Source organism: Oncorhynchus clarkii, chromosome 10, assembly GCF_045791955.1.
Source record: "Oncorhynchus clarkii lewisi isolate Uvic-CL-2024 chromosome 10, UVic_Ocla_1.0, whole genome shotgun sequence".
Lineage (NCBI taxonomy): Eukaryota > Metazoa > Chordata > Actinopteri > Salmoniformes > Salmonidae > Oncorhynchus > Oncorhynchus clarkii.
In genome coordinates, this window is record NC_092156.1 from 62352661 (window position 1) to 62375397 (window position 22737).

At 44.3% G+C, this 22737-nt stretch overlaps 2 protein-coding genes across 4 annotated transcripts; both read right to left on the reverse strand.

The window, feature by feature from the left end:
• Positions 1–615: 615 nt before the first annotated feature.
• Positions 616–12107, reverse strand: LOC139419704 (uncharacterized). Of its 3 annotated transcripts, XR_011635434.1 has the most exons (7): positions 11620–12046; positions 10858–10988; positions 8886–9056; positions 2367–2518; positions 1870–1979; positions 1534–1634; positions 616–710 (listed from the first exon to the last, which is right to left on the reverse strand). XR_011635434.1 is itself a non-coding variant. In XM_071169690.1 (3 exons), the coding sequence occupies exons 1-3, from the start codon at positions 11906–11908 to the stop codon at positions 8064–8066; spliced, it is 1413 nt and encodes a 470-aa protein (XP_071025791.1). In that variant the 5' UTR covers positions 11909–12107; the 3' UTR covers positions 6594–8063. The 3 variants fall into 3 exon arrangements, 1 of the variants encoding a protein (XP_071025791.1); XR_011635433.1 differs by lacking the exon at positions 616–710 and having other exon boundaries at positions 1409–1634; XM_071169690.1 differs by lacking the exons at positions 616–710; positions 1534–1634; positions 1870–1979; positions 2367–2518 and having other exon boundaries at positions 6594–9056; positions 11620–12107.
• Positions 12108–16366: 4259 nt separating this feature from the next.
• On the reverse strand, positions 16367–19052 carry LOC139419705 (uncharacterized). Its single transcript, XM_071169691.1, has 3 exons — positions 18574–19052; positions 18107–18237; positions 16367–17886 (listed from the first exon to the last, which is right to left on the reverse strand). The coding sequence occupies exons 1-3, from the start codon at positions 18830–18832 to the stop codon at positions 16744–16746; spliced, it is 1533 nt and encodes a 510-aa protein (XP_071025792.1). The 5' UTR covers positions 18833–19052; the 3' UTR covers positions 16367–16743.
• Between the last annotated feature and the right edge of the window lie 3685 nt (positions 19053–22737).

Consider the following 22737-nt stretch of genomic DNA (forward strand, 5'->3'; position numbering starts at 1 on the left):
TGTGACCCAATGACACCAGATGAGGTAGAAGCAGGACCCACCACCCTCAGGTGGTGAGTCTTTGAGATCCATCCTTGATCTCTAGCCATTGTTTGGGTGTTGTTGGGATTGTTATAGGTTAGGTACCTCTTGTGATGAATGCCCATCCTGACCCTGTCTGTATTAGTGGGGTAACCATGATCAGGTAAGCTAGACCCAGGTCCAGGCTGTCTATGAACCCAGTCACCAGGCTTTAGACGAGACCCTGAAGGAGAAGACAGACTTGCTGATATACTACCACCAGGGGCGTCTCCCACCGCTCTCTGTGAAGGCTAAAGCCCAGGGTGACCTGCTCTGTTCATCATGGATAGTGTGGTGTTTGTATCATAGGAACAGGAGGATCTATCTCTATCAGCCCCAGGCCCTGCTTCATCCCTGCACTGAGACTGTGAAGAGAAGGGTCTGGGCTGCGGACTGGATCCCTGACTGGAGCCTCTGTCTCTCTGATGACCACCAGGACTGAGGTTGTTCAGTCCACCTGTCCACTGGTTGTCTTCTGTGTGGTGGTGGAGTCTCTGTCCCTCGGGGTTGGGTCCTGGTTCTGACTCAAGAAGGAACCATGATGGCTCCAGTGTTCTGATCTGGGGCAAGGTTTGGTGACCAGTCACCTCAGAGATCCAGTCTCTCCTACCAGCAACACCGGATATCAGCAGGTTCTCATGGACTGCAGACTGTAAAAACAAATTGAACAGAAGAGCATTTAAAAGTTTATATATATTAAAATAAAACAAACTCTTTGCTGTACACACAGAAACATGACATGATATTATATAACGTGTACCACAGTCAAGCTCATCCCTAACACTGTGATTCAAGTACCTAACAATATTTTCTATTTTTTTGTTGTAGTTTTACCCCTTTTTCTCCCCAATTTCATGGTATCCAATTGGTAGTTACAGGGGCGGCAGGGTAGCCTAGTTGTTAGAGCGTTGGACTAGTAACCGAAAGGTTGCAAGTTTGAATCCCCGAGCTGACATGGTACAAATCTGTCGTTCTGCCCCTGAACAGGCAGTTAACCCACTGCTCCTAGGCCGTCATTGAAAATAAGAATTTGTTCTTAACTGACTTGCCTAGTAAAATAAAGTTTTTTACATTTTTTTTAAACAGTCTTGTCTCATCGCTGCAAGTCCCGTACAGACTCGGGGGAGGCGAAGGTTGAGAACCGTGCGTCCTCCGAAAGACAACCCAACCAAGCCGCACTGCTTCTCGACACAATGCCTGCTTAACCCGGAAACTGTCGGAGGAAACACCGTACACCTGGCGACTGTGTCATCGTCCATGCGCCTGGCCCGCCACAAGAGTCGCTAGAGAGCGACGGGACAAGGACAATATGGCCGGCCACACCCTCCCCTAACCGGAACTACGCAGGGCCAAATGGGTCTCCCTGTCTCGGCCGGCTGCAACACAGCCTGCGCCACTCTGGAGCCCCCCCAGCCCAGCGTTGAGGACACTTTCCCATCCCCTGACCTCCACCAAGTCGCCTCTGGTTGTGACCTGCTCAGTGATGTTGTCCCCTGGGCCCTTGGCTGCATCCGTCTGAGTCTGGGAATCCAAGATGGTCGCCCAGTCTCCTCTATTAGCCTCTAGCCAACCACCTGCAGGAAGAGGTTACAAAATAGACTTTACAAACATGGTAGAGAAAACTCTACATATGGAGTTGTTTCAGTCAATTACCTGGTGAAGTTCATACATTATAATGTGTGTTTTTGTATGTAAACACAAGTTGTATTGATTTCATTTTATGAATGAAGACAAAACAACAGCCAAGAGTATCACTACTCCCACTGAAGATCTATTACTGTATGTAGGCTATATGTATTTCTCCCTTACCTTGTTCCCCCATCTTTAGTCCACTCAGCAGATCAATGCTCTCTGGTCCATCTTCTATTGTCTCCTTTGACCAGCAGCAGATCAGGCTTTCCATCCTCCATGTCTACTGACTGTAAGAGATACAGAGTGAGAGGATGTTAGATCAAGAAATCTGATATGAGCACCCTGCTATGGAGCACATTCTGATTGGCTAATGAGGGATTGCTATGAGTACTATGCAAACATGTTAGTTGATCTGATTGACACTTGACACTCTTTAATGGTTTGATCATTTAAAAGCATGGTCCCACACTTAAGACAAATTGTATCAAGACCTGGGCCCGTATCCACAAAGAGTCTCAGAGTAAAAGTGCTGATCGAGGTTCAGGTCCTCACCTGTCTATATAGTCTTATTCATTATGATCTAAAATGAAAAACTAATCCAAGATCAGCACTCCTTCTCAGAGAGGCTTTATGGATACGGTCCCTAATACCACAGTAGTTTACATTGGGCTCACCTCAGTGAGACTGTGTGTGGTCCTGTGCTGCTCAGCTGGTTCCTCTGTGGGTTCAGGGGGAGGTGTAGACTGGTTGTCCTCCATGACCATGGTCCCCTCAGGGTTACTCACACCCTCCTGCTTCACCAGCAGCAACTCTGGACCCTCCTCCTCTTGGAAGAGACAGGTGATACAGATCACACAGACATACACTCCCTCAGTGTTTACCCATCCCCACTACATTTGATTCCTATACTGTAGTTACTGATTGACTTAATCGTTGTTAAAGCCATCATGGTGGACATGATTGATTGATTTTATTTATCAGTAATTTTTTAAAATAATTATATAAACTCAGCAAAAAAAAGAAACATCCTCTCACTGTCAACTGTGTTTATTTTCAGCACTTAAAATGGGTAAATATTTGTATGAACATAAGATTCAACAAAATCAAAAGTAACAGTCAATATCTGGTGTGGCCACCAGCTGCATTAAGTACTTGTTAGTTGGATTTATCTGTTAATTGAATGACTAGAATATTCCACCCTGAAACATATAATTGTATGGAATTGATTAGAATGTATAAAATTATAATCAATAAATGTGTGGTTCTAGTCAGAATTAGGGTAAAACAATATAGCTAGTGTTTATGTCTTTATGGTATTTTAAACACAGACTATCTGAGCAAAATCCGGCGCCGACCTGACTAGAGATTTGGGAGAGAACGGGGAGTACGTCTCAAGGTCAAGGTCTCCCTAATCTCTGTCGGCTGGGTAGTGAGACAGTATGTGCGTAGGATACCTTCTGTTTGTATGTATGTGCGTAGGATATCTACTGTTTGTGTGGAAGTATGTTGTCAGCTATAAAATGGATGTCTTTGTATTCTTGACTTTAGAACGTTCCCGTGAATAAACCTTTTTGACTATTTTAGCTGGGCCTCCGTCTGTTTCATTCGACCTGTACCTTACAAATTCTAGGTCGCAGACTGAGTAGTATAATTGAATTGGGTTATGAATGAACATTGAGAACATAATTATCTTGACAGTACTGCAGTGCATCTCCTCCTCATGGACTGAACCAGATTTGCCCGTTCTTGCTGTGAGATGTTACCCCACTCTTCCACCAAGGCACTTGCAAGCTCCCGGACATTTCTGGTGGGAATGGCCTTAGCCCTCACCCTCCGATCCAACAGGATGTTCATTAATTGTTTATGGTTCATTGAACAAGCATGGGAAACAGTGTTTAAACCCTTTGCAATGAAGATCTGTGAAGTTATTTTGATTTTTACGCATTATCTTTAAAAGACAGGGTCCTGAAAAGGGGACATTTCTTTTTTTGTTGAGTTTATATATACATACACGCAGTACAAAGATGTTTTTTTACGGAAATATCACATTTACATACAGTAAGTATTCAGAGTCTTTACTCAGTACTTAGTTGAAGCACCTTTGGCAGCGATTACAGCCTTGAGTCTTCTTGGGTATGACGCTACAAGCTTGGCACACCTGTATTTGGGGAGTTTCTCCCATTCTTCTTTGCAGATCCTCTCAAGCTCTGTCAGGTTGGATGGAGAGTGTCGCTGCACAGCTATTTTTAGGTCTCTCCAGAGATGTTTGTCCGGGCTCTGGCTGGGCCACTCAAGGACATTCAGAGACTTGTCCCGAAGCCACTCCTGCGTTATCTTGGCTGTGTGCTTAGTTGTCCTGTTGGAAGGTGAACCTTCGCCCCAGTCTGAGGCCCTGAGCACTCTGGAACAGGTTTTCATCAAGGATCTATCTGTACTTTGCTCCGTTCATCTTTCCCTCGATCCTGACTAGTCTCCCAGTCCCTGCCGCTGAAAAACATCCCCACAGCATGATGGTGCTACCACCATGCTTCACCGTTGGGATGGTGCCAGGTTTCCTCCAGACGTGACGCTTGGTATTCAGGCCAAAGAGTTCAATCTTGGTTTCATCAGACCAGAGAATCTTGTTTCTCATGGTCTGAGAGTCCTTAGGTGGCTTTTGGCAAACTCCAAGCGGGCTATCATGTGCCTGTTTTACTGAGGAGCGGCTTCACCTCCCTGACCAAGGCCCTTCTTCCCTGATTGCTCAGTTTGGCCGGGCGGCCAGCTCTAGGGAGAGTCTTGGTGGTTCCAAACTTTATCTATGAAAGAATGATGGAGGCCACTGTGTTTTTGGGGAACTTCAATGGTTGGTTTCCATGGCCCAGTAGCCGTACACAAGCCTAAGATCCCCATTGGCAATGCCAAGTGTCGGCTGGAGTGGTGTAAAGCTTGCCACCATTGGAATCTGGAGCATTCCAACGCTTCACCATCTGGCAGTCCGAATCTGGGTTTGGTGGATGCCAGGAGAACACTACCTGCCCCAATGTATAGTGCCAACTGTAAAGTTTGGTGGAGGAGGAATAATGGTCGGGGGCTGTTTTTCATGGTTTGGCCTAGGCCCCTTAGGTCCAGTGAAGGGAAATATTAATGCTACGGCATTCAATGACATTCTAGACGATTCTGTGCTTCCACCTTTTGTGGCAATTGTTTGGATAGGGCCCTTTCCTGTTTCAGCATGACAATGCCCCAGTGCACAAAGCGAGGCCCATACAGAAATGGTTTGTTGAAATCGGTGTGGAAGAACTTGACTGGCCTGCTCAGAGCCCTGACCTCAACCCCATTGAACACCTGTGGGATGAATTGGAATGCCGACTGCAAGCCAGGCCTAATCGCCCAAAATCGGTGCACGACCTCACTAATGCTCGTGGCTGAATGGAAGCAAGTCCCCGCAGCAATGTTCCAACATCTAGTGGAAAGCCTTCTCAGAATAGGGGAAGCTGTTATAGCTGCAAAGGGAAGACCAACTCCATATTAATGCCCATGATTGTGGAATGAGATGTTTGACGAGCAGGTATCCACATAACTTTGGTCATGCAGTGTAAGTCTCAACTAAAAATCTGCATGATGAACTACACTGTACAAAAATATGAGCTGAAATTAAGCATCACAGAAATGTTCTATATGTTGTTGTTTATTGTTTACATCCCTGTTAGTGAGCATTTCTCCTTTGACAAGATAATCCATCCACCTGACAGGTGTGGCATTTCAAGAAGCTGATTAAACGGCATGATCATTACATAGGTGCACCTTGTGCTGGTGACAAAAGGATACTAAAATGTGCAGTTGTCACACAACACAATGCCACAGAGGCTGCACGTTTTGTAGGAGCATACAATTGGCATGCTGACTGCAGGAATGCTCACCAGAGCTGTTGCCAGATAAATTAATGTTCCTTTCTCTACCATAACCCGCAGCCAACATTGCTTTAGAGAATTTGGCAGTTCGTCCAACTGTCCTCACAACCGCAGACCACGTGCCCAGGACCTCCAAATCTGGTTTATTCACCTGCGGCATCGTCCAGCCAATGAAACTTTGGGTTTGCACAACCAAAGAATTTCTACACAAACTGTCTCAGTGAAGCTCATCTGTGTGCTCGTCATCCTCACCAGGGTCTTGACTGCAGTTCGACGTTGTAACCAACTTCAGTGGGCAAATGCTCACCTTCGATGGCCACTGGCACACTGGAGGTGTGCTCTTCATGGATGAATCCCGGTTTCAACTGTAATGGGCAGATGGCAGACAGCGTGTATGGCATAGTGTGGGTGAGCGGTTTGCTGATGTCAACGTTATGAACAGAGTGCCCCATGGTGGCGGTGGGGTTATGGTATGGGCAGGCAAAGCTACAGACAACAAACACAATTGCATTTTATCAATGGCAATTTGAATGCACAAAGATACCGTGACGAGATCCTGAGGCCCATTGTCATGCCATTCATCCACCGCCATCACCTCATGTTTCATGTCGCAAGGATCTGTACACGATTCCTGGAAGCTGAAAATGTCACAGTTCTTCCATGGCCAGCATACTCACCAGATGTGTCACCCATAGGGCACGTATGTTTGGGATGCTCTGGACCGACGTGTACGACAGCGTATTTCAATTCCCGCCAATACCCAGCAACTTCGCACAGCCATTGAAGAGGAGTGGGTCCACAGGCCAGAATCAACAGCCTGATCAACTCTGCGAAGGAGATGTATCGCGCTGCGTGAGGCAAATGGTGGTCACACCCGATACTGGCGGGTTCTGATCCACGCAGCTAACCTATCTGATGCATATCTGTATTCCCAGTCATGTGAAATCCATATTTTATCGCCTCATTTATTTATTTAAATTGACAATATTAACTGTAACACGGTAAAAATTTTGAAATTGTTGCACGTTGCATTTATATTTTTATTAAATTGCTATTCTCATTAAAAGTGTCTTGGGGAACAAAATTAAGTAGTTGAATGGAAGTAATGAAATAGGCATTTCTGAACATCGTATAGCCTACACAGTACAAACACAATATGTCACAGTCGTTTTATGTCTGGATGCAAAAATATGCATTTACATCGATTTCACCTGCTTTATAACTAAACAAACTGGCATTTAATACATGGGTCCACTCAGTCATCGTGTCTAGAATGCAGGAAAATACAGGTCAGTTCAAGAGGATGCTATGTTAAAATGTAGTTCTCTTTATCTTATGTCATTATAAATCATGCAATTATTATATTATCTGAACAATAGTATAGCCTTAATTAATATGCTTGAACTGGACAGTGGTGATGAAATACGAACGCAATAATAGGTGTGTTGGATAAATGACCAGCTCTTGACACGCATCATTAATTCATTCTGAATCAAATTTATTTGATTTAATTCTTCATTAGTGTAACCACAATCTTCCGTTGAAATGACAGATGCACTCACAATTGGACACACCAACAGTAGGGACATCTTATTGATCAAATATATGAAATGTGGATTTGGGCTAATTTACCATCTGATAAAAAGGAAACTCCAAATGCATTAGCTAGAATGCTAATACAATATGCTGCTGGTTAATGTAACAGTTAACCCCTGTAAGTCTATACCGTTGTTGGGGGAGGGTTCAAAGCTGACATATGGAATTGTTTTAAGATGGTCATACTATGAATAATTTAGCTATTTGATCCTGAATTTTGACGCTCCTTTAAGTATCAAAAACATATACTCCTACTCTTACGGGTAAAAATAAAAGCTATGCATGAAGCCTCTTTAGTAATAAAATCCCACATACTCAACAGATACTTAGGAGACCTCATGAGCTGTCCTAACCAGTTAACCCCTGTCCTAACCAGTTAACCCCTTTATTATGCTAATTTAATTAGCATAATAAAATGAATGAAACATTTCAGATAAAAGCAGAGTCTATTTAAATATAAAAATGTGGAACTTGAAATTGAATGTCATGGTCAATACACCTGCGTTTTCAGAATTTTGCTGCTATTGTGAACTCCATGGTTTAATTTGAATAATCTGCAAAATCTTCGATGCGATTTTTGATAGCTTTTATGTCAAAGTGATTAAAGGGACACTAGAGCGCTGAGTACCAGGCCATTAGCAACTTGACAGCCATAAGCAAGTTTGATAACCTACTAACACTCATCAGCACCGTTCATTTACAGAGCACAGTTTTGGAGTAGCCTAGATACCGTGACTCAACGGTTATGTGGAATTTGACTGCAATCCGCCAGTGTGGCGTTAATAAGAACACAGTAACAGCCCAATGTACAGGCGTTACAACCTCTCTCCCATGTGGACATTCAGGTGCATATTCAGATGATGCTGGTGGGAGAACCTCTTCTCACACTGGGGGCAGCTGTAGAATTTCTCTCTTTTTGTGGACCCTCTGGTGCCTCTTCAGGTTGCAAGCCTGGGCGAAGCGCATTTGACACTGGGTACAGCTGTAGGGTTTCTCCCCTGTGTGGACCCTCTGGTGAATCTCAACCTTCTGGGGGCTGCTGAAGCCTTTGTTACAGAACATGCAGAGGAACCGTTTCTCTTTACTATTGCCTGATGTGGCTCTCCCTCTTCGAGACTGGGATCTAGCACTGTCGTTTGAGTTCAATACCTGATCAAAAAGGACATGGACGTGTGAATCAGAAGGTGCCATAGTCGTGGACACTGAGTCGCGAACCCTAAGCGCGTGTAAAGGGGAGTGGGTTGCAAAGTTTGTATTTGTCTCTAAACTTTCCCTGTAATCCCAGAAGTCACTGGTGTTGACCTGCGAGTGTCCTTCTCCTAAATTAGACTCTGCATTCCATGTCAGAGGAACTTCACCCTCCACTTTCACCTCATCTACGACCAGACCCTCCCCTTTCTTATCTAGGCACCCTTCAGAGTATACCCTACTACTGTACTGGTTCCAGTCTCCTCTCATTGGATTAGTCTGTGCATCTAAACCCACAGGCATGACACCAGGTATCATCTCTGTCTCCGTAGCGTATGAACAGGACGGATCATTGCCAGTCAGTAACGAGTCACCTAAATCCCGATGGGACAGAACCGTCCTCGGGCTCGGGTTACTATAAAGTAAATACTCTGAGCGGGGAGCAGGAGGATAGCCCAGTTGCCTCAGCCCCGTTATAGTCTCTGTCTTGAGGATGGCGTTCGGCGTTCCACTGACCTCCATGATGCTGTGTCTGGTCCTGGGCAGTGTTGGGGTGGTGGTGGGGTCTTCTGTGGCTACAGGGTGCGCTCCAGCTGCTCCAGTCTGGATGTCTCTGCTGTGCCGTGGGTCCTCTCCTTCAGACCTCTCCTGCTTCACCCCAAGACCTGCAGCCTCTGCATCTGTAGACTGACACAAGAAGAGATGAGGTTATTACCGGCACAAGAGTTGAATTGGACAACAATGTTGTTGGGAAGTCTAACAAGTTCCACTATGGCAGATACAGTGGGGCAAAAAAGTATTTAGTCAGCCACCAATTGTGCAAGTTCTCCCACTTAAAAAGATGAGGCCTGTAATTTTCATCATAGGTACACTTCAACTATGACAGACAAAATGAGAAAAAAAATCCAGAAAATCACATTGTAGGATTTTTAATGAATTTATTTGCAAATTATGGTGGAAAATAAGTATTTGGTCACCTACAAACGAGCAAGATTTCTGGCTCTCACAGACCTGTAACTTCTTCTTTAAGAGACTCCTCTGTCCTTCACTCGTTACCTGTATTAATGGCACCTGTTTGAACTTGTTATTAGTATAAAAGACACCTGTCCACAACCTCAAACAGTCACACTCCAAACTCCACTATGGCCAAGACCAAAGAGCTGTCAAAGGACACCAGAAACAAAATTGTAGACCTGCACCAGGCTGGGAAGACTGAATCTGCAATAGGTAAGCAGCTTGGTTTGAAGAAATCAACTGTGGGAGCAATTATTAGGACATGGAAGACATACAAGACCACTGATAATCTCCCTCGATCTGGGGCTCCATGCAAGATCTCACCCCGTGGGGTCAAAATGATCACAAGAACGGTGAGCAAAAATCCCAGAACCACACGGGGGGACCTAGTGAATGACCTGCAGAGAGCTGGGACCAAAGTAACAAAGCCTACCATCAGTAACACACTACGCCGCCAGAGACTCAAATCCTGCAATGCCAGACGTGTCCCCCTGCTTAAGCCAGTACATGTCCAGGCCCGTCTGAAGTTTGCTAGAGAGCATTTGGATGATCCAGAAGAAGATTGGGAGAATGTCATATGGTCAGATGAAACCAAAATATAACTTTTTGGTAAAAACTCAACTCGTCGTGTTTGGAGGACAAAGAATGCTGAGTTGCATCCAAAGACCACCATACCTACTGTGAAGCATGGGGGTGGAAACATCATGCTTTGGGGCTGTTTTTCTGCAAAGGGACCAGGACGACTGATCCGTGTAAAGGAAAGAATGAACGGGGCCATGTATCGTGAGATTTTGAGTGAAAACCTCCTTCCATCAGCAAGGGCATTGAAGATGAAACGTGGCTGGGTCTTTCAGCATGACAATGATCCCAAACACACCGCCCGGGCAACAAAGGAGTTGCTTCGTAAGAAGCATTTCAAGGTCCTGGAGTGGCCTAGCCAGTCTCCAGATCTCAACCCCATAGAAAATCTTTGGAGGGAGTTGAAAGTCCGTGTTGCCCAGCAACAGCCCCAAAACATCACTGCTGTAGAGGAGATCTGCATGGAGGAATGGGCCAAAATACCAGCAACAGTGTGTGAAAACCTTGTGAAGACTTACAGAAAACGTTTGACCTCTGTCTGTCATTGCTAACAAAGGGTATATAACAAAGTTATTGAGTATTTGGTCAATAACAAAAGTTTATTTTCCACCATAATTTGCAAATAAATTCATAAAAAATACTACAATGTGATTTTCTGGATTTTTTTCTCTCATTTCGTCTGTCATAGTTGAAGTGTACCTATGATGAAAATTACAGGCCTCTCATCTTTTTAAGTGGGAGAACTTGCACAATTGGTGGCTGACTAAATACTTTTTTGCCCCACTGTACATGAAGATGTACAAGTAAGCAAATAAATAGCTGAGGGGAGACTTCCTGAAATAAAACGGGCCACATTAGATGTACTGTAATTTATATGTTACACTATGACACTAACCTCTATCACCATAACGTGCTGGGTTGAGGTTCCACTCCCCTCATCAACAGTGATTGGTTGGTCATCTCTCCATGTATTGTCTCTCGCTGGCTTCACAAAGCTCCTGTGGCCTCCAGTGAGATGTCCTTCACCTGAGAGAGTGGTTGGGGGAAAATATCAATGCTCAACACTATATTGTAAAGTATTTGACACGGTCTACAATTGGCAAGTATATAAGGTAACACGTCACATAACAAGTCACATGTAAGGTAACAAGTCACAAAACTATTCATAGATCGACTGATTATGTTCCATTCATCATTTTGTTTTTAATGAGTAAGTGATCGTAAATGCACTAAGTCAAAAATATTATATTGTGTCTTTGTGCAAGATTGTGAAGTAATCAGTGGAATTATTGAATACAATCCATGTATGGATTGAAGGTAGAAGCAGAAGTGTTTATTAGTTTACTCCAATTGGGGGATCGGCGGAAGGGTTTAATAATAAAGGTATATTCTTTAAAAAAGTATGTATGTCTATATAGGTATGTGTATGTATATATGTGTATATGTATGCATGCGTGTATGGATATATATTTACCCAAAAAATATGGGGGATTGGAAATGATGCAGACAATTACAATGGAAGCAACATTCTATCCGCAATATTAAGCTGATCCACCCTCAAAAAAAAACAAAAACAAATATACAATCCAAAAACTGACCTAGACCCAACTCTGCTTAACACATGCGCAGAAGGGAACGGGCCTTCTGCAAAATGTACCTCTTGCCATTCCTCTGTATCGGTCGAGGATCTTGACATTACTGGGACGACTGGCGAGGACGCGCTCTCGTATTGTCCTCTCTGCGCGCTCCCGTGCCACCTTCAGTTCCAGTAGCTGTAGTTTCCTCCGCAATACCCTGTTTTCTTTCTGGCTTTGAGTTATTTCCAAACGAAACACTGCATAGTCGTCGTCTATGAGTTTACAGATCTCTGCCACGGCTGCATTCGCTAGCACCTCCATAACGGAGGCTATTTGAGTGTGAAAAACCATTACGTTACAGTTAGCCATTCTTAGCGGCTAGATAGTTAGCATTACCTAGATAACATCTATCAACCAAGTCCTGTCTTCAACGCGAATTAAACACTACCCTGGGGTAAGTGTGTGATATTTTCAGTTCCAGGGTGTTAATAAACGTCTAAATAACAACAAAACGTTAACGTCGAAACTGTTACTGGGCACGATTCACTTCCGTTTACTACTTCTTTGTGTGAATTTCCGGCAGACAAGACGATGTGTTGCCCATTGCTGCCTTTCACAGGTCGGGAATGCGGATTGCGCATTTTGGTCACAAAAAAGTTCAATAGTAATGGACCAACCCTGTACCTATACACTATCCCCGAAAACCACCACCCATCCCACTACTTTGGCCCCAAGAGATCCTACATCAGTCCTGGGAAGATGGAACTCCTCCTCTCAAAACTCCCTGTAGATCTTCTGCACTAAAATCTCTCACCCTAATATTTCTCTGCTGCTGCAACTATCACGTCTATCTTCTATTATTTCTGCTCCATCAGTGCAGTTGATTACCATGGCTATAAAAGCAAGAAATCCAACCTTAGTAAAACTCCTCTCTGGATTTCTCTCTTCAGGCCTATTCACTGGGTGGCTCCTAGTCGAATCCCTCGCCCTTGGGCTATTGAAGTGTTATGGGTTCTAGGTGAGCAACGATTAGCAGCCAGAAAGTAGGCAGAGTGCCCATTAAGCTTGAATAACTGGGCCTGCTTGGAGCATATGTGGTCACATTATTATAGGATGACTTGGGAGAATGATGATCCACAATAGAGGCTGGCATTGCAGAGGTGGCACATTTCAACATCTCTGCTCTCCACATCACTCAAGTGTTGGCAGTCTGCGCTGGCCAAGTGATGGCTGCATTGGTCATGATGCAGACCCACCTCTGGCTCTCCATGACTTCCATCCAGGAAACAGAAAAGACCCCTTTGCTCAATGCACCCATCTCTGAAAAGGGCCTCTTCGGAGAAACCATGAGAAAGACAACGGGGCGTCTCGTGAAGTTAGGGTAGGAAAAGAAGCAGCTGCCTCTTTCCTGTGGTGCGTCGGCTCCCAAACAGCCGACCTCCGCCTTCTTCATGCCCGGGAGCAGCAGCTCGTGGCCAAAAGCTTGGCGAGCGGCTCCAAGAAACTCCTAGCCCCCCTGTGGAAGCCCCAGTTGCCCCAAAAGCGCTGCCGGACCCCCAGCAGCCTTTCTTGAAGCCTAGATGAGTGCCTGCACCAACCTGTCAGAACGCTTTCGGAAGCGCCACCGAACCTGATTGGCGGAAAAGTGACCTGAATAAAAACCTTTTAATAAAAGAGAGAAACCGACAACTTGTCTATTTCCCCGTTGTGGACACTCCCATGTCTGATAAGGCTACTCAGGAAGAAAAAGCTTGGTCAAATAGTTTGCGCAAGCGAATCGGTTCCCACACGTAGGGCAAGAGTACGACTTGTCGCCATTCGTCCTAATGCTCGTCCTCCCATGTTGTGACCCAATGACAGTGGAGGAGGTAGTAGCACGTGCCACCACCCTCAGGTGATTCGTTTTTGACCTCAAGCCATTGTTTGGGTGTTGTTGGGATTGTGTGCTGTTTTATAGGCTAGGTAACTCTTGTGGTGAATGCCCATCCTGGCCCATCTGTATGCTAGACCCAGGACACTGCTTTCTATGAATCCAGTCACCAGGCATTAGATGATATCGAGAGGGAGAAGACAGACTTCCTGTTAGACTCCCAACAGGGGGGTCTCCCACCTCACTCTGTGAAGGCTGAAGACCAGGGTGACCTGCTCTCTATCTGCCCCAGGACCGGTTCATCCCTGCACTGAGACTGTGAAGATTAGGGTCTGGGCTGGTGACTCTGTCTGACCACCAGGATTGAGGTTGTTCAGTCCACAGGTTGTGGTGGTGTCTCTGTCCCACGCGGTTGGGTCCTGGTTATGACTCGGGAAAGAAAAGCGATTGCTACTGATCCATGGTTCTGATCCGGGGCCAGGGTTTGTGACCAGCCAACTCAGAGGTCCTGTCTCTCCCACCAGTAACACTAGATACCAGCAGGTCTTCATGAACTGCAGACTTCAAACAAATATTGTACAGAAAAGCATACAGGTTTATAGAGGTGACTCCTTGCTGTACACACAGAAACATTACTTTATAAAATGTTAACCAGTCAAGCCCATCTCTAACACTGTGATCCAGGTACCTAACAATGTGGAGCCATTGGAGTTTATTATTTAAAAATATCCATGTGTGTTGATTCAATAAATAAGTATAATGTTTTGGTTAGACTGAGATAAAGGAAACTCAGTCCCTGCAATGATACAAAAATAACCAAGTCAGTTAGCACAGAGTCAATTTTGTATTTAATTTAATTAAAATGGTCATACCATCACATAGTGAAGTACAGAATGTTTACTGCACAAAACGATAAGTGACAAGTAGGATAACTTTTCTCACTATGGTAACACACTACCTTTTCTGTAAATCTGCCACCCTTGCTTTGATTTAAAAAAATATTTTAGAATACTTTGGAAAAGGTTCATAACATTAAAAAGGCTTCACTATTTTATGTCAAGTAAACATGAATTAAGGCACTATCTTATCTTACTATAAAACACCAGCATCAACCTAAAGGGAATTAGTCCACTCTTCATCAGTGAAGCATTTTTACAGATACCATCACACCAACCATCACCATATCATCTACTCTGCCTCATCATACTCATTCTTTTCTCAGTTCCCTAAACATTCAAAACCAACATAATTAATTACAAACAAACTAACTAGCACTATGTTACATGTCACTATACTCTATACATGGGCCATGTGCATTTTCTGCTGATGTATCCTGAGATAGCTCCTTTCTGAGAACCTCTTCCCACAGTGTGTACAGGCGAACGGCCTCTCTCCCGTGTGCATCTTCAGTTGGTGCTTGTGAGAGAACCTCTTCTCACACTGGGGGCAGTTGTAGGATTTCTCCCCTGTGTGGATCCTCTGGTGCCTCTTCAGCTTGGACGAGTGGGAGAAACTAGCCCAGCACAGGTGGCAGCCGAACGGTTTCTCCTCCGTGTGCATCCTCTGGTGGATCGTTCTTGCTGCATACGAACCTGGCCTCCCCGTCCCCGCAGACCAAATCTACACCTCGCACTGGTCTCATCCATTCTCTTGTCATGGAGACTAAATTTGGTTGTTGTTTTGTGTTCCACTGTCTGTTTCTGGTTAACAGTGTTCTTCCCCAGGCCAGAGTTGAAGACGCTGTCCCATCCACTGACCTCCACTATTTTATCTCTGGTCCAGGCCTGCTCATTGATGTTGTCCCATGGGCCCTTGGCTGCACCGGTCTGGGTTTGGGTATCCAAGATGGCCACCCAGTCTCCTCTGTTAGCCTCCAGCCACCCCCTGCAGGAAGACTTTAGACTTTGAAAGTATTGCAGAGAAAACTACATGTTTTTTTTGTAAATGAACTGCTCAAGTCCATACATTGTGTTTTTGTAAGCAAACATAAGTTGCTGTAGGCTATATGTATTTCTCCCTTAACTTGCTCTCCCATCTTTAGTCCACTCAGTAGATCAATACTCTCGTGTCAGGGCCCGTGTTCACAAAGTCTCTCCAAAGTAGGAGTGCTGATCTAGGATCAGTTTTCCCTTTCAGATAACAATAAATAAGACCATGTAAACAGGTGGGGACTTGAGACTGTGTGGATATGAGCCCAGGTCTTGGATTAATTTTGTCTTAAGTGTGGGACAATGCCTTTGAATTATCAAACAATTAAATGGTGTATAGTACTCACAGCGATCCCTCATTGCCCAATCAGAAGATGCTCATATCAGATTTCGTGATCCAACATCCTCTCACTCTGTATCTCTTACAGTCAGTAGCCATGGAGGATGGGAAGTCTGATCTGTTGTTGGTCAAAGAGGAGACAATAGAAGATGGACAAGAGAGCATTGATCTACTGAGTGGACTAAAGATGGGGGAGCAAGTTAAGGGAGAAATACATATAGCCTACAGCAACTTACACTGAGGGGACCATGGTCATGGAGGACAACCAGACTACACCTCCTCCTGAACCCACAGAGAAACCAGCTGAGCAGCACAGGACCACACACAGTCTCACTGAGGTGAGCCCACTGAACTACTGTCTGAATACCATTCAGGAGGTGTAGTCTGGTTGTCCTCCATGACCATGGTCCCCTCAGTGTAAGTTGCTGTAGGCTATATGTATTTCTCCCTTAACTTTCTCCCCCATCTTTAGTCCACTCAGTAGATCAATGCTCTCTTGTCCATCTTCTATTGTCTCCTCTTTGACCAGCAACAGATCAGACTTCCCACAAATCTGACTAACTATATTGACATGTACAGTAGGTGTTTGTTAGTGTGGGTATGTGTAGTTATATTTATTAGGTGTATATTGGTTATAAAGCATGAGATCAGATGTGATGTATATTAAAGAGTCAATGAAAGTCTTAAAATTAAAAGTTCAATTTTGTGTTTATTAAACATGAACAAGTTTTAAATACACCATATGAAAACTACACAAACTAACTTCTCATTAAAAGTGTCTTGGCAAAAATTCAGTAGTGGAATGAAAGTAATGAAATAAGCATTTGTGAACATCATATAGCCTACACAGTACAAACAAAATATGTAACAGACTTTTTACGCCTTATAAATCACAGAATGTCTGGATGCAAAATTTTATTCAGGAATATTCAACACTGAAATCTGTTACTCATTATTCCAAATGCATCTGTGGATCTTTTCTACTAACAACCAACGAAAATTAATCTTTGTTTTTAATGCAGGGTTTGTCTAAACGTCAAAAGCGATTGAGTGGAATGTTTACTTTCTATGTTATAGTGGAATGATTTTTCTGCTGGTGTATCCTGAGGTAGCTCCTTTCTGAGAACCTCTTCCTGCAGTGTGTACAGGCGAATGGCCTCTCTCCCGTGTGGACCTTCAGGTGCATCTTCAGGTTTCCAGACTGAGCGAAACGCATGTGACACTGGGGGCAGCTGTAGGGTTTCTCCCCTGTGTGGACCCTCTGATGCCGCTTCAAGTTGCCAGCCTCAGCAAATCGCATGTGACACTGGGTACAGCTGAAGGGTTTCTCCCCTGTGTGGACCCTCTGGTGGATCTCCACCTTCTGGAGGCAGCTGAAGCCTTTGTTACAGAACATGCAGAGGAAGCGTTTCACTTTACTACCACCTGATGTTGGTCCCCCTCCCTGAGCCTTGGCCTTTTGTACCTTTGAGTTCAATACCTGATCGGAAGGCCCCATAGACGTGGACACTGGTTCATGATCCCTGAGTACGTGTGAAGGGGAGTGGGTCGTGACATCTGGATTTGTCTCTAAACTTTCCCTGTAATCTAAGAAATCTCTGCCTTGTGAATGTCCTTCTCCTAAGTGAGTCTCATTCCATATCAGAGGAACATCGCCCTCCACTTTCACAGTCACCTCATCTACGGCAATAACCTCCTCTTTCTTATCTAGGCTCCCTTCAGAGTATAGCCTACTACTGTACTGGTTCCAGTCCCCTCTAGACAGATCAGTCTGTGTCTCTAAACCCAAGGTAATTTTGCCAGGGTCCATCTCTGTAGTGTAAGAACAAGACGGATAATTGACCGTCTCTAACGTGTCAACTGAGTCCTGATGGGTATGAACGGTCCTCGGGCTACCATAAAGAAAATACTCTGAGCCGGGAGCAGGAGGACAGCCCAGTCTCTCTGGGTTTGATCCTGTGTGTAAGAGCCTTTGTGATAAAGTTAAAGTCTCGGTGTCTGTCTCTGACTTGAGGACAGCCTTCGGTGTTCCACTGACCTCCGTAATGCTACGTCGGGTCCTGGGCTGGGGGGTGGTGGCGAGGTCGTCCGTAGCTACAGGGGGTGCCACTCCAGCCGCTGCTCCAGTCTGGATGTCTCTGCTGTGTTGTGGGTCGTCTCCTTCAGGCCTCTCCTGCTTGACCAGAGACGATCCTCCAGGACCTGCAGCCTGACAAAAGAAGAGATTAGGTTATTATCGGTACATGAGTTTAATTGGATAACAATCAAGGAAGTTAATAACAATGTTGTCAGGAAGTCACACGAGTTCCCATATGGCAGATAAATAAGGATGACCATGTAAGCAAATGAATGGCTAAGGGGAGCCTTTCTGAAATAAATTAGCCACATTTGATGTACTTTCATTTTGAATGTTACACTATGACACTGACCTCTATCACAATAACATGTTGGGTTGAGGTTCCAGTCCCCTCATCTATAGCTATGGGTTGGTCATCTCTCCACGCATTGTGTCCCGCTGGCTTCACAAAGCTCTTGTGGCCTACAGTGAGATGTCCTTCAACTAAGAGAGTGATTAGGGGAAAAGTGGTAGTTAAGTTAGGTACTGTCAATGCTCAATGTATATTTTACAACATTGGCACTATACAATTGGCAAGGATGTAAGGTAACACTTATTGATCAATGTATTGTGTTCCATGCATCACATTATTTTAATTGAGTAAATAATAGGAAATTCAGTAAATCAATAATCTGGTTAGAATATGATAGTGTTTGCACAAGTGCTTGCTATCCAAAAACGGACCAAGACCCAATTTTTGTTAACACATCTGCAGACGGTAACGGAGCTATTAAATGAACGGCGACAGGTCGTGCAGACTCAACCTTCTGGAAAATGTACCTCTTGCCATTCCTCTGTATCGGTCGAGGATCTTGACACTACTGGGACGACTGGCGGGGACGCGCTCCCGTGCCACCTTCCAGTCCATTAGTTGTAGTTTCCTCCGCAACCCCCTGTTTTCTTTCTGGCTTTGAGACATTTCCAAACGAAACACTTTATAGTCGTCGTCTACGAGTTTACAGATCTCTGCCACGGCTGCATTCGCTAGCACCTCCATAATGGAGGATATTTGAGTGTGAAAAACCATACAGTTAGCCATTGTTAGCAGCTAGCTAGCGTTACGTAGCTCTATCAACCAAGTCCTGTTTCCAGCGCGAATTAAAGACCACCTGCGATAATTATGTGATGCTGTGCAGTTAAAATAGTCATATTTTGAGTTCCATGATGTTAATAAACGTCTAAATAACAACAAAAACGCTAACGTGGAAATTGGAAAAAATGCCAAATTACTGTTCACTTCCGTTTTCCACTTCTTTGGTATCATGGTGTTTTTGCATGCCGCCACCTACCGTGTGATCGATCACGTTACATTTTGTGATACAAAAATAAAATCGGGGGAAAAAACACCAACTAACCCTACACCTATATACCACTAAGTCACCTCACAATTCCCCTACTTTAATGGTTTGGGAGAATGGGACTCTTTTGTTCAACAGACCTTGTAACTCTTCTCCAGTAAAACCTGGTAAACCCAAGTACTTAGCAGCTTCCACCACAACATATATATTCTGTGATTTATGTTCCATTTCTGCGGTACAGTTGATAAACATGGCAATGAATGCTAGGAAGCCAACCTTACTGAAGCACAAATTCGTATCACTCTGTATTGGTCAAGGCCCTTGACCCATCATCCTCTGCTCTCCCTGGCAACCTCAACCTGTCTCTTGCACCGGGCACTTATGATCCCCAACAACATGGGCACCCCCACTTTTCAACCTACACTACACATTCCTTTGTCCCTTGCCCTCCTGCACACTTTTCACATTTTGGAATCTCACCCCTAAACACTGCTGCAACATGACCATAAGCTTGGCATCTGAAACACCTTAGTAGGTTCGGCACAAAAGCTCTCACGGGATAACTGACATATCCCATCATGACTATCAGGAAAAGACTGCTTCAAAACTCGAAAAGGACAGACAGTTTCTTCTCAGTTTCACAACGCTCGCCAGAGGGAATCTTCAATTTTAGTTGCACCACCCCAGTAATCACTCCTTTCAAAGGCAAGTCACATGTCTTGTCCCTAGGCACGTAACACAAAGAAACACAGACAGAACACAGAAAACGTCCATTTCGACTAACATCACCAATTTAACAGTTCCCAACTTATTTTTACCCAGCCTGGGTCAGCCAAAAGGCAGGGATCCACTTTCTACAAAAATGTCACTCCCACTGGGACAGAACCATCATTTACATGACCATCGGGGAGAGGTTTGGAGTCTGAGGTCTTCACCACACCTGCCACCGCAGGTAATTCATCCTCACTCTCATCAGGTAAACTTCCTGAGCCATCAGACAGCAGAATACGGTTTGTACTTGGCACTACTCTTCTTCAACACACATCTTCCCATTGCACTTCCTTCTTCTACTTATCCCTTGCGGTTCATAACCACGTCTGTACGTTTACCACGCTCATGCAGCACCATCATCCGCTGAATTGCTTGCAGCACACACACTGATGGCCTTTGTTCAATACCCACCTTCTGTTCCTTAGACCAATCTATATCTGGCCTCTCCATGCTCCCAAAACTTGCCACAGTTGTCAGGTTTCCTCCTCATCATCCATCTTAACTTCTTCTTCTGTGGTTTTAATGGTGGATTACATCCCAAAAAGGTGTATTGACACCAACAACTGGATGAGGTTAAAAAAATATATATGTAAATAGTAAATTCATACGTGGTGTAGACAAACTTAATCCACACAACTCAAAATATTAAATTTACAATACTCCCAATTATTCTGTCCTTCAAAGCTCCAAATCTCCCTTCTTAGGCTCTGGGGCCTGAGCGGGTGGAACGGTTCGTGACAATACTCCATACAACTCTTCCGCTGAGAGGTCTTCCAGACCCAGGAACCAAAAAACAAGTCTGTGTCATGTGAGAATACCGCATACCTAGATGCTCAACTTGCTCGACTTAGAAATACATTTAAAAAACTCTTACCCCAGGACACTTCAGAGGATGATAAAATAATCAGCTAAAGAATCGTTCCCCTGCATAGATCTCAAGTCACAATTTCTCCCTGTTGTGGACACTCCTATGTCTGATAAGGTAACTCAAAAAGGAGAAGCTCTTGTAACACAGCTTACACTTGAAGGGCCTCTACTTGATGTGAACGGTCTGGTGCTTTGTCACAGTTCACCTTGGAAAAGGGCTTCCCACACGTGGCGCAGGTGTATGGCTTGTCTGCGTCCGTCCTAACCAGAGGAGGTAGAAACAGGAGCCACCAGACTAAGGTGGTTAGTCTTTTAGCTCCCTCTTGCCATTGTTTGGGTGTTGTTGGGATTGTGTTCTGTGTTATAGGCTAGGTACCTCTCGTGGTGAACACCCATCCTGACCCATCTGTATTGGTGGGATAACCCTGAGGTAACTGAGGAAGGCTAGATCCAGGCCCAGGCTTTTTATGAACCCAGTCACCAGGCATTAGACGAGACCCTGAAGGAGAAGACAGACTTGTTGAAAGACTCCCACCAGGGGGGGTCTCCCATCACTCTGTGTGAAGTCTGAAGCCCAGGGTGACCTGCTCTGTTCATGATGGATACTGTGGTGATTGTTTGTTCGTATCATAGGAACAGGAGGGTCTATTTCTAGCAAACTGTTACTGTAGGACCTAAGTCTTCAGAGGGACCAAAAATCTTCCAATAGCCTACATTGTATCCCCTGTAGTCGGACCATTCAAGTTATAGCGAAGGAAGAGCAATGCATTTTGGTGACATTATGAATGAATCAGACAGCCCTGGCCAAGCTTCGGGCTGCGCTTACACAGAGACAGAACCAGCAGACAGAAATGTAACACACAGCAGAAAATAATGCGACCAGCAAAACAAAAACCACTGTTTACACAACCTACGGTAGCCCAACACCACTATCACACCATCACCAACAGCGACAACAATAGTGACACATCAAAGGTGACAGGCTCGTGGTGCTGAAAGGACAGTGACCATAATACATGCACACTCCATGGCTAAAACAGAGCGTCGTTTTGGTCAAACACATAGATATGGCAGATAGACAGCATCAAATAGTGTTAAAGAATAAGCATCCATTCACAAAAACATTAAAATCAATCTATATATTCTCTCTGAAGGCTCCCAAGGTTCCCAGGATGACATGCTCAAATCAAATGTTATTTGTCCCATACACCTGGTTAGCAGATGTTAATGTGAATGTAGCGAAATGCTTGTGCTTCTAGTTCCGACCATACAGTAATATCTAACAAGTAGTCTAACAATTTTCCAACAACTACCTTATACACACAAGTCTAAAGGAATGAATACGAATATGTACATAAAAATATATGAATGAGTGATGGCCCGAACGGCATAGGCAAGATGCAGTAGATGGTATAGAGTACAGTATATACAGTGCCTTGCGAAAGTATTCGGCCCCCTTGAACTTTGCGACCTTTTGCCACATTTCAGGCTTCAAACATAAAGATATAAAACTGTATTTTTTTGTGAAGAATCAACAACAAGTGGGACACAATCATGAAGTGGAACGACATTTATTGGATATTTCAAACTTTTTTAACAAATCAAAAACTGAAAAATTGGGCGTGCAAAATTATTCAGCCCCCTTAAGTTAATACTTTGTAGCGCCACCTTTTGCTGCGATTACAGCTGTAAGTCGCTTGGGGTATGTCTCTATCAGTTTTGCACATCGAGAGACTGAAATTTTTTCCCATTCCTCCTTGCAAAACAGCTCAAGCTCAGTGAGGTTGGATGGAGAGCATTTGTGAACAGCAGTTTTCAGTTCTTTCCACAGATTCTCGATTGGATTCAGGTCTGGACTTTGACTTGGCCATTCTAACACCTGGATATGTTTATTTTTTAACTATTCCATTGTAGATTTTGCTTTATGTTTTGGATCATTGTCTTGTTGGAAGACAAATCTCCGTCCCAGTCTCAGGTCTTTTGCAGACTCCATCAGGTTCTTCCAGAA

Bases quoted from the DNA above. Each gene is read 5' to 3' on its own strand.
- LOC139419705 (XM_071169691.1), bottom strand. From the start codon at position 18,832: ATGGCTAACTGTATGGTTTTTCACACTCAAATATCCTCCATTATGGAG. The intron at 18,238-18,573 runs GTACATTTTCCA...TCACTCTCTTAG, and splicing joins ATACAGAGGAATGGCAAGAG to TTGAAGGACATCTCACTGTA. The intron at 17,887-18,106 runs GTCAGTGTCATA...TTCTTTTGTCAG, and splicing joins AACATGTTATTGTGATAGAG to GCTGCAGGTCCTGGAGGATC.
- LOC139419704 (XM_071169690.1), bottom strand. From the start codon at position 11,908: ATGGCTAACTGTAACGTAATGGTTTTTCACACTCAAATAGCCTCCGTT. The intron at 10,989-11,619 runs GTACATTTTGCA...CCACTCTCTCAG, and splicing joins ATACAGAGGAATGGCAAGAG to GTGAAGGACATCTCACTGGA. The intron at 9,057-10,857 runs GTTAGTGTCATA...TTCTTGTGTCAG, and splicing joins AGCACGTTATGGTGATAGAG to TCTACAGATGCAGAGGCTGC.